The following is a 12,090-nucleotide window of genomic DNA, read 5'->3' as shown; positions in this document are numbered from 1 at the left end:
AAGCAGGCTAACCCACTGAATACTCATTCCTAAAATATCAGAAAGATGTATGATCATGCTAACTACTTATTTTTCCTGTCCTGAGAAGTTTAAGCAAATCTTAAAACCAAGACCTCCAAAACCTCTGCACATCACTGATGACTAAATCTTCATCATAATTTGGTGACTGTGCAATAATTTCCTTTAAATAAATTGGAGGAATTTAAACTTAGAAGACAAAGGGGTCATATAATGAATTACTGTGATATACTTAGACAGTTTTCAAACTAGAAATAGATTGTGCAGACTTAGTAAAATGCAATAGACAGCATCCCATTAGGGACACAAGAGACTCACCACAAATTCCTAGAGAGCATGCAACATGCATTAAAGATGGCAAATGCCTACATATTCAGAACAAACATGAAAGGATTTGGGCAAACACATTTTCACTGTTATTTCAGAACTGTGGCAATGCTATCCCTTCCAATCCTGTGGAAAGTAAGAGGGTTAAAGCAGCATGTAGATCATACGCACCTTCATCTCATTCTGAAGAACCAGCTCGGTAAGATTTCCATCCCTGTCATCGCTCCAAGAAGGACTGGAATTCCTCTGTACAAACAACAGTCACAGAAATCTGTGTTGGTTTCCTTATTAACAACTGGCAAGCATGTTCTTTCAGTCTCCAAATTTCAAGGTGAATTCAGGAGAAGGGAAGACAAAAAAAAAAATAGACATGCAATGCTGCCTACTCCTCTCTAACTATTGAATGCAAGTTTGGGGGTAAAACTGGTGAAAGTGCATTAACAGAAAGATTTCTGTGTAAATAAATCCTGGATTGAGGTTCTAGTGTCTTTCAGCAGAACACGCTCCCTGTGGCATGGAGAGCCAAGAAGATGTTATTCCGAAGGCAAAGACATAGAGTGCCAGCTGTATTGTGAAGACTCAGAAACACTCGTAACCTCTTTCGGAGGATCAGAGTGTGCAGGCAGGCTGAAACCTCCAAACTACTGTTGAGATCTACTAGTTCACTTTTTGGGGGAAAATAGGATTGCAACAAACTGGCAGAGAAATTACAGAGATTAACACTTTGCTGTCTTGGTGCTTGTGTATCCCTACAAACAAACATTTCTATTTCAAGGTATTGGTTTCAATGCATAACAAAGCCAGCCAACTCTATGAAAGACAGCAAGGAAATCCTTTCTAACCATCACACAAGTGCTTATACTTCAGGATTATCAATATAATGCCAGAAAAAGAAGAAATGTCCAAAATGCAGTTAGCCTGATAATTATCAGGAAATGATGCAGACATTTAATTTAATTTAAAATAACAAACTATTTAATTTTCCTCCAGATACAATAAATATGAAGATAAACAGATTATATGAAACTAAGTTACTGTAGCTACCTAGAATGCCATTAAAGCTCATGCTGGGAAGTGTTCCTACATACCAGTTCAAAGCTTATCAGCATAGTTTTCAATCTGTCAATTTCTTCTCGCAGTTCTCTAATCAGTCTTACATTTGCATCCTGAAACATTGAGACACAGATATTGGAAAAAACATTGTTAAAATAATTATAGCTAAAAAAAGGAATGCAGAGCTGTTCCTAGAGCCCAGAAGAATACTTTCAGAATAAGTACTGCTGTATAGGCAGTTGATGGGAATGAGCTTTATGCAGACAGTTTAGGATGATTGTCTCTATGCTGCCAGTGACATTTTGACTGGGTTCAGTTTGCTGTAAGGGGAAGAAGGCAACTACCCAAAGAGATGGAGTTAAGGGGCTAGTACAGATTTGTGTGAAAGAGCAGTGGGGAAGCAAGCTGGGAGGCTGAGAGGCTCTATGAAACAGGAGGCTGAGCCAGGAGGGCCGTATTTACTCACATGTGGCCTGTCAGAGTTGAGACTACTGCTGTGAAAAGCAGACTACTAGTGCTGTCTAAAAACTAGTTATAAGGCACTCTTTAAACAGAGAATGGAAGCAGTCTAACTCAAGAAGCTGAACAAATAGAACTTCCGCACAGAAGTCATGTCTTTGAAATTCATGGTATATAGAAAAAATACAAGATAATACTTTTAGAAAACACAGCCCTAAAGCATTTTAGTGTAGTAAATACACAAGGTTGCTTGAGTCACACAGGGGCAGAGACAGCATTCAGTTCCCCAAGGCAGCATCAGACTCTTCCTTTAACACCCTGCCACCTTTTAACTTGTGCAGTCTGTGTAGGACTCCTGCACAATCAAAGAGATGAATTTACCATACAGTCAGAGTTCACCCCTGGATATTCTGTGCAAAGAATGAAGCTGTGGTTCTGTGGCAAAACTTCTTCCTATGTATTAAAAAGCTTCATCATGATGTCTACTGAAAAGAAAACAAATTGAGACCACATAGGCTACCTTAAGCCTGGCAAAATTTTTGAATTCTTGACTTTGCAACCTTAACATTGTTCCTTTACCATGCCTGAAGGAAGTGCTGTAAGGTTACACATTTGTATTAGTACATTAAATAGTAGTGAATAATGTAATGGATTTGTAACTCCACCAATATTTAGGATAAAGACATAGGGTGAATATGCATGTCACAACAATTCAAAGGGAAGAAAGATGGAAACTGATGGAATAGATATGAAGAATGTAAAAAAGGTGTGAAATTCTAAATTATGTAAGATGCAAGCAAGGAATCAAATAATTTCTGTAATACCCAGTCTCCCATTTTGCTCCAGCTAGCATGAGAGAGAGGTACGAATTTTATTCAGAGAATAGGTATATTGAAGCTTACAAAATACACACAACAAAACTGAACAAGAATGAAAAGAGGAACTCAAGGCCTCACCTCATTCACTCTGGGCTTGTTAATAATATTTTTGGCATTTGAAGCATATCTCAAGGTACTCATGGTCTCGTTGTAGCTGGAACTGGCAGGAGAAATAGCTGCAGATAGAAAGCAAACACTGATTTTATTTAAAAGAAGTGATCAGTTTAAGCAAACACTTCAAAAATGGGGATGTTTTTCAGCTTGACTTTATAAAACAAAACCCAAAATATCCTTGGAGATTCATCAAGCTCACAGAAAATGACTTTTCAAACTTGTATTTATAAGTGAGTAAATCACATTAAATCAAAACTATGACATTGGAAAGACTCTTATGCTTAACTTCATGAACAATCAGCACACCTTTTTATTTCCTGATGTATCCTATGAAGTATTTATGAAAATCTTTATAAGGTCAGACTCAAAGTGACATAGCTGACTTTGCACCTCAGAAGAGATGTATTTCAGGGGAGTAATGTAGTGCAAAATGATAACAATGAAAAGAAATCAAGCTCACTGGCAATCATAATGGTCTTGGAGTTGCCCCCCAGACTGTCCTTCAGAAGCCAGGTGAGGATGGAGTCACGGTATGGGATGTAAGCTGGCCGTCTGGTCCCACTGACACTGCCTGTGGAAGGGCTGTCCACATGACTGCTCTCCCCTTCACTTGTTAGGGTGTTTATGCTCTGGCAGCTGCTGAACATCTGTGAATTTTGTGCTGAAGGAGAAATGCAACAGAGCACAGGAAATGAGTTATCTTTTTCTGTCATTACTATTTAATTTTCTTAAATGTCATTGCAGTTTATGAAGCCACACAGCTGTTCTGTTCAGCTTTTTATTGTAAATGTAAAGATTAAGATATAGCACATCGTGGTTGAGTCCTATGCTTTTATTGCTACTCTCGAATATAAAGAACTACTGTGCACTTACCTAAAGTGGAGATGACAATTCCAAGCGTAACCAATGACTTATTAATATTGGCACCTTCTGTAATTCGATCTTTACAGTAGCTGGGATTGGCTCTTTCACTGAAGCACACAAGCATGGGAAAGACAATGCAAACCAAATAAAAATGTTTAAGTATTAACACACAACATGAAAGCATCACACATTTTCCTTACACACAAGAAAACAGAAATAGCAAAGTGTACAATTAAAACAACACATTTTGAACACTTCACATGAAATATCACTTTCTGATTCAGGCATCCAAACAACCATCAGAAAAGGCCACTGGAACAAAATGCTGCTTAAGACCCACCAGAACTTAAATTCAAGACTGAAGTGGGCAACCAAAGTTTAGCAGGGGTTCCAACTAAGAGACAACACACGTTACACAACCTTTAAGGGCTCAGTCCAGAATCTATACATCCCCTCATTACTACTTTCTCTGCTCAGATGTGCACGGGGATTTACGTTCTTGGAAAGGAAAAATGTCATGTTCTCCAACTGCTCTACAACTCTTCAGCACAACTTCTATCCTAATATTCTCTGTCACATCCAGCATAACCACATGTATGATATCATAGAATGGGGTTTGGGTTGGAAGGGACCTTAAAGATCATCTAGTTATCACCCCTCTGCCATGAGCCCACTAGATCAGGTTGCTCAATACCCCATCCAACCTGGCCTTGAACACTTCCAAGGATGGGGCATCCACAACTTCTCTGGGCAATCTTTTCAAGTGCTTCACTACCCTCTCAGTAAAGAATTTCCTCCTTACACCTCATCTAAATCTCCCCTCTTCCAGTTTAAAACCATTCCCCCCCATTCCTCATTGAAAAGTATAACTAAGATCAGAGACTTAGGAGCTTTTGAAACACAATCTAAGTAGAGAGATAAGAATATTTTCCCATGCTAGGCAGCCATAAAAAATATACTCATTTTTTCTCTTTTCAAGCTCAGATCTGGTAATTCCACTAATAGCGGGAAGGGAAGGGAAGGGAAGGGAAGGGAAGGGAAGGGAAGGGAAGGGAAGGGAAGGGAAGGGAAGGGAAGGGAAGGGAAGGGAAGGGAAGGGAAGGGAAGGGAAGGGAAGGGAAGGGAAGGGAAGGGAAGGGAAGGGAAGGGAAGGGAAGGGAAGGGAAGGGAAGGGAAGGGAAGGGAAGGGAAGGGAAGGGAAGGGAAGGGAAGGGAAGGGAAGGGAAGGGAAGGGAAGGGAAGGGAAGGGAAGGGAAGGGAAGGGAAAATAAAAAAGATACAGGGTTAAGTGGAATTACATTAAATGTTTGCAACAGCAGAGTATTGGACCTTAGGACACAGGAATTTCTTTCCCCAATAAAATCCAGTACCCAGTCCAGAAGAATGGATGACAGAGATGACACTAGTTCAATATTCCTTGTTACCATATACAAAAGATGGACTTACTGTTGTGTTATTGAAGTTTTAAAATATTAAATTTCATATTTTAAGGCAGTACTACAGCCTCTTCAGATAAAGTTAGCTTTTTGCCATTTGGTGTATTGTTATTACCTGCCTGCAAGGTCCACTAAGTTGATCTTGCTTGCAATTTCAGAGGGGAGATTGTTCTCCAATATAGCCTAAAGAAAAAACATAAATAAGGAAGATTATTCTTCCTAATTCATTAATGACAATAAAATAGGTGCCCTCTTTTGTTTGAAATTGATTTGCACTTCTGACTCTGTCACTGCCTTTCTTTGTGACCTTGACTCACTGGCCATGTTCAAACCATTAGCTCAACAGCTTTCTCAGCTGACAGAGAAACTATGCTCTTACGCGGATTTCCTCTTGAAAAAAAAAACAACAAACTTTACTGCCTAGCGACTGTGAAAGCCTTTCTCGTAGATCTTGCACAGTTATTTTCCCCTAATGTATTCCAAAGGTCTTTTGTGAAACTACTGAAAAATATCCCCAAATGTTTTGTGATTACAGGATGTTAGAAGTGTGAGATAGAAAAGGTCTATTGGATCACTGGAAGACTTCCCTTCCTGGGAAGGATATAATTCCTCCAGAGAAAGGGTGCATTGTCTCTGAGAGGACTGGATGCCAAATGCTAAAGAGATGAGCACATCTGAAATGCTGGATAGATACAAAACTTTGGCATTAAACTAATGCCACATATACTTCAGTTAAGGATCCTAAATGAGCGTGACAAAACATAACTTCAAACATATCCACAGATCATTTTCACAGCATCCTAACAAGGGATAATGCATTTCAAAGGGCTGGGTAAAGCTTTAAACATTTCTTTTTACAGCAAGTCTTTGGCATCACTGCTAATTATGAGCTTGTATAAAGAAACAAGAATACTTCCGTAAACACAACACATCAGGCAGTGTAGGAAGGGTAATACATCTGCAGTGTGATCCAAAGGAAATCAGTAACAGTTTCCACCAAGATTATTACAAACAGCACAGAACAGTGACAATTAAACAATGCTCAACACATTGAACAATGCTTTTCATAGAGTGAAAAGGAAGTTGGATTATTTTTAGCTAACCTGAGTATAGTGGATGGTGAAGATAGCATGAGATCTGCTGCTGGCATTGTGGATATGTGTAGCTGCTGTAATTCTAGAAAGAAGAGCAAACCATTCAATTACATCAGGCTGATTTCCCTGTATTCAGACGAAGCACAAATAAACAGAGCAGAGTTGATGAAGATGAAGGAATGTGAAAATTTGATAATTCGGTATGCTGCATTCTTGGATATGATCACACAGTCACAGAACCTGACAGATAGAAACCAACAGTGAAGTTAAAGTTGGTTTAGCCTTCCAGCAGCACTCTGAAGAAATATCCCAAAGTGTCTTGCAGTACAGGCATAAGCGGTTGCAGGAGGGTAGAACACAGCAAAGAAGTACAGACAGTCATAGCCTCACACAGCACACCCCAAACTTCACTGAATGTGCTGGCCCAATACTTTTTTCTTCATATTGTTCTCATTTTTATTTCTTAACCTTTCAAAGGATCCAAAAAGCTTCCTACACCATTTTCGGGTAACTCTTCTGTCACAGGGCTGTTGCAGCAGTTTTACACCATTAGAAGAGGCCAATGAGATTAGCAAGCCTACAAGTACCAAATGAATATTGTGATTCACTTGCATAGCACTTGCTTGCCTTTCCCATATGGACAGGTTAGACCTCAGGTTCTAGCCCTCTGACCCATGCATTCTGGTTAGCAGGTACCAGATGCAGGAGGAGGAGCAGCAGTGGCACTCTTCCACTCTGTAACAAACTTTTGGAAATTCTACTTTCCTTGTCCGTCTTGTCCTTGTTTGGACAAACCAATGAATGAAAGGTTTTTCCCACAGCTGAAACCAAGTCACAGATCCTTTCCTTTGCCACTCTTGAAGTTTCTCTTGAATACAAAATTACTCATTATTGATTATCAGTTACATGTGCAGCTTTCAGCATCAGTTTTGTTCATCTTACATTGACAAAAGCAGGTACTTTTAGTAGCGGAAACAATGACTATGGGACCATGTCTTTGTTTTGAGCCCAGCTATCAGAGTACTCCAAAAATTAACTGCAGTAGAGCACAGCAGCTGCGAGCCTACCACAGGAGGCCAAAAGCAGAACTCTGTTTGTTACTTGTTGCTCCCTGCTTTCTACAACTTCACAAACGTGACCAGGCACTGCCAAAAGCTACAAGCAGTCTAATGCATCATAACTATAAATGAGCCTTAACTGAGGAAGCAGAAAAAGGTGAACTAATCTCCAAGATCTTGGAGGAGGAAGACAAACAATTAGGTAAAGGGCAGAAAACAGCAAACAGTTCTACAAAGGGCAGAGAGTACAGGGGAACAGCACTGAAGTTTATAAAGCAAAAGTGAAAGGCACCAGCCATATGCAAGGGCGTGATCTTTCCTACATAAACCTCCGGGCCATCATGCCCCACCAGCTCCTCTCCTGCCTACAGCCATGTGAGACAACTGCGATCTGTTCCCCACCCTTCTCCCCCTGTAAGAGCTTGCTGATTTACATGGGGCAGCACATGCCAGGCTGCAGATGTTTAAAATTAGCCAGACTACATTTATAATGTGCTAATAAATACTCAGCAGAATATTTCATAAAAATAAAGACCGTAGGTAAATAGGAGTATAATCCAAAACAATTTTTGAAAAGTTACCCAGAAAGAGAAGTTGCGTGGCTTCACACAAGTGACAAGGTTTGAAAATTCAGCATCAAAGAAACCTACACACAAAATACTGAAATTCTGATTTTGTTTTCTCTGTATCTTCTGTTTCCTCAGCAATGAGACCACTGTAGGACAACACTAGTAGGCAGACTGGAATTTTGCAGTTATTCCAAAAAGCTCCCTTCTTATCATAGAGGTACATCTATTGATTGCTAAAAGCAGAAGCAGCAAAACTTAATCCTGCTGTATATTCTATGTTTTTATGATAATGCAGCTTAGTTTTTATTTACTTCACAGTGCCACTGATATTCTAACATCTCAACACTTCTTATAATAAGAAGTAATTTGAATCTTGGAACTGTGATTTGGTTTTGGGGGGTCATTTCAAATTATACCCTTTTCTATCACTTTAATGGCAATTGTATTGATGTCCAAAGCTGCCTGTAAAAAAAAAAAAAAATTAAAACAAACAAACAAAAATCTTGACTAATGAGAGCCAAAATTGTCAACTTCACCGGTATGCCAATTCCCACACTTCTGTCCTGGCAGATGTTTGTGATTTGGAGTAAGAACAACAGAACTATAAAATTCTAACAGATAATTGTAAAACAAATACACTATCTTTTCAGCTGTTATACATTGTTAAGTTACACTAACAAATGAGTTGAAAGCTATGCAGTCTACATAAGGAAGTGGAGAAGAAATAAAGCCTGTTTACAACAAAACATTTTCCTGGCATGCATTTTTTATTCCAGACAGATGGCAGAATATTGTGGGTAAATCAGCACGGGTTCAGTTATGAAGAAATGTGACAAATTCGTTAAACAACTTCATGAGTCCTTGTCACTGTTATTGTGGATAATATGAAGATATGTAGTATCACACATCGTATCTGACATTGTATCACAGACAAAGCATTGGCAACACTGGATGTAAAACAAAAATAAATGAAATCCAAATATGGTGAAAGAAGTGTTAAATAAAGATCGTTTGTTTTAGAAAATACCTTTTAGCTATTCCCTCTTCAAGAAGTTCTACAACTTGCTTGTAGTCTGTAACTAAATGCTGAGATAATCCTGCCAAAGATTATAAAAGAGTTGAATGCATATTTTTGTCAGGAATTTTCAATCAGTTCATCTTATTAATCACTGGGAAATAATAATAACAATTCATCCAAACATCAGAAGCATAACAATACTACTGAGACATCAGCCCGTTTTACAAGTAGTTGCTCAATTAGTTATGATTTAAAAAAATAAAATATAGCAGTACACCTTTCAGATGCAGTGACATCAGTAAAAAAAAAAGCCTTGTACCTTTAAAGTACAGACCTTTTCCAACCTGTCTGTAGAACAATGGTATTTAAAAATATGTATAATTGAAGCTCTGTAAGAAATCTTCAGCTATGTCATTGCTACTAATTGGGTTCACAGCCTGTAAAGAAGCTTTTGGTCACTGCCTCTGAATAATGGTTCTGCTCACATGACTAACAGAATTGGGAACTACCTACTGTGAATATTTACCATTTACTTAACTATATTTGAGTCTGCAACACTGAGGAGTCTTCACACTGTTCTCCCCAGAGGGTACTCAAATATGAAACAAGTGGCCTTTTTACATCTTCTGCTTCCTGTACATTCTGTAGTTGATTTTATTATTATATTATTATAGGGGTAAAAAAAAAAAACACAAAACACAAACACGGAGAAAACAAATGAAAGAAATACTGCATTGCAGAGCCAACTGAATCAGTGATCATTGTGACTAACATGGCCCCAGTGGAGGGCAGCACACTGCTATGCTGTAGTGGCATTTTCAGCACCTTACAATATGCAAATTCTAGCAGACACACAAAATTAATTTCAACAGGCTTGTATTTCACATAAATCTGGTTTAATGTGCCTCATTTGCATTTTATGGTGATGATTAGTTATCATTTGTACTGCAGCAGCTCCTAAAAAAAACCTCAAGTTGTGAAGAAAGTCTTCATGCAGTCCAGGGATACTTTTTTCCCCCTCATGACTGCACTGATTCAGGTTTTGTTTTATTGCAGACCACAGAAGTGTGAATGAAGGCAGAATACTGAAAAAAAAATGTAATTTATTTGGACCAAATAACATATATAGTGCTAGAACTTGAGCCAAGACGAATATAAAATTCAACAAGACTGAAATGGGTATTTCTGACATTGTCAGAGAGTCCATCCTTAGATATTAACAGGTTACATAGCTTTAAATGAAAACAAAAAAAGATAGTTGTTAAAGAATTAGAATATATTCTGACATGAAGAAAAAAAAAACAAAAAAAGAATCACCCACACTTCAAAAAAGCCCCTCACATACTTGCACACACACAAAGTATAGGATAATTTTCAAAGCAAAGCTTTTCTTCTGCTCTCCAGTGTTGCTTTCCAATACAATAATTCCAGAAGTCATCACATTTTCCATTTGAGAAAGAGGCCTTATTTTTCCAATAGTTCTGGGATCTTCATATCTCAGAATATGGAAACCATCATACATTGTTTTCCCCTACCATTTTTCAGGGTTTTACTTAACTGAATAAAAATACTTTATATAATGACAGCATGGAAGAAATTGTTGCCTATCCACATTTCCCTAAGTAATGGAATACTGAATCTAACACAGAGTTCTAAAACATTTTGTTTTTCAATAAGGTAAATTAAATTTGTAAATATTGCTTGAGAAGGAACAACAAAGTGTTTTTTTTCTGGGTGGTGGAGAAAGAAAGGTCATCTTCAAGTCCAACAGAAAGATCAAAACCTCTTGCTCATATAGAAATCTGTCTCAGAGTAAGACTGAATCTCCCCCAGAAATCCGTCTCAGAAACAAAATAGATTGCATCATTTCCTGATTTAAGAGAGGCTGATTCCTTAACAGTGCAACCATCTGTGAGGGAGAAGTTTGAAACGATTCCAATCTAAAGCACTGGAACACTTTTAGCATTTTAAAGGCTACAATCTCACAGCCCTTACGTGGAAAAATGATGGGCTGGAAACTATTCAAAACACTTAGTGTTCAGAGCTGGGACTTCCTGACTGGGCTTGCAAGTGGAAAATACATTGCCCATGATAATGTGAATATCAGAGCAACTAACCATCCTTAAAAGGGTTAAATTCTGATTTTCCTCTGCCTGTTCTTCATCCAACTGCAAACTGTACTCTGGGTATCATTGACACCAACCACACAACTGACACATTGTCAGTACACTGGAGGGCACCTCATCAAAGTCTGCAAACTTCACAATTGCTGATAGCTTGCAAGAAGTATGATGCAAACACAGATGCTAGTCCTTAACAAATTGGGTATTACTTAAGTTAACCTTTTTGCATTATCCTTTTCCCTTATACTACAAAATTACAAAATCTAATCAAAAGGAAACTGTTACAGGATATTTCAGTACTCTAACACAGAACTGTTTTACCCAGCATTTTTAGATTTGTGTAAGTAGTAAGTCCTTACTCAAAAGGGGTAAAATGAAATAAAAAAAAAAAATCAGAACTGGAATAGAAACAACAAACTTGGCCTGGAAAGTTCCAGATGAAGACAAAATAGTGACAAAAGGCTAGCCAGCCCATTGGCAGAAGCTATAACTTCATTTACTTTTGAAACAAGGAAACTCCATTATATGTAGCCAAGGAATCACTGGAGATACAGTCCTGAGAAAAGGGATGAAAATTGCCAAGGAAGGAAGCAGTTTAAAGACCTTTTCTTGTGTGGTGAATAAGCAGCTGCAAAAAGAAAATAATTAGTATCTGTACTCCACCAACAGTAATGTTCTCTGATAACGAGCAGGTAGAAAGAGAATCTTGGAAAGGCCTCAATAAAGGCCAAATGTCTATGGATCTGCTTTTCAAAGAATGATAAGTTTGCCATACTAATGAGACCATCAATTCATCTACTTTCCAACTCTCCTCGAACAGGATGCTGATGTGCTGGGAAAACACAGCTGAAATGACCAGAATGCCAGATAGTCTCTTGTGTATAGGACCATGCAAGTTAAACACTTCCCAAATGCTCATTTCAAATTTTGAGAGAAATCAGTAACAACCGTCAACTGTCAGATGTACTGTTACTGATATGCAGGTGGCCATTCAATCCCTGACTCAAACAAGTCACCCTAGCTGCTGTCATATCTCAGCTTAAATCTCTGAATTGAGGATAGCAATATGACATGTAATG

The 12,090-nt window shown here is 38.3% G+C and overlaps 1 protein-coding gene across 2 annotated transcripts in view; it reads right to left on the bottom strand.

Moving 5' to 3' along the window:
- The window catches only part of STARD9 (StAR related lipid transfer domain containing 9), a 104,575-nt gene that overhangs the window by 41,199 nt on the left and 51,286 nt on the right, over positions 1-12,090 (bottom strand). For both annotated transcript variants that reach the window (XM_082760996.1, XM_082760997.1), the window contains exons 8-15: positions 8,898-8,967; positions 6,253-6,325; positions 5,265-5,332; positions 3,723-3,820; positions 3,310-3,510; positions 2,814-2,911; positions 1,434-1,511; positions 517-591 (exon numbers count right to left, since the gene is read on the bottom strand). In XM_082760996.1, coding sequence (XP_082617122.1) covers positions 517-591; positions 1,434-1,511; positions 2,814-2,911; positions 3,310-3,510; positions 3,723-3,820; positions 5,265-5,332; positions 6,253-6,325; positions 8,898-8,967 — 761 coding nt within the window. The remainder of the gene's footprint in view (positions 1-516; positions 592-1,433; positions 1,512-2,813; positions 2,912-3,309; positions 3,511-3,722; positions 3,821-5,264; positions 5,333-6,252; positions 6,326-8,897; positions 8,968-12,090) is intronic.

Source organism: Aythya marila (assembly GCF_965140915.1).
Source record: "Aythya marila genome assembly, chromosome: 5".
In the NCBI taxonomy this organism is placed as follows: Eukaryota; Metazoa; Chordata; class Aves; order Anseriformes; family Anatidae; genus Aythya; species Aythya marila.
The sequence above is the reverse complement of the archived record's forward strand: the minus strand, read 5'-3'. Positions and strand labels throughout refer to the sequence as shown.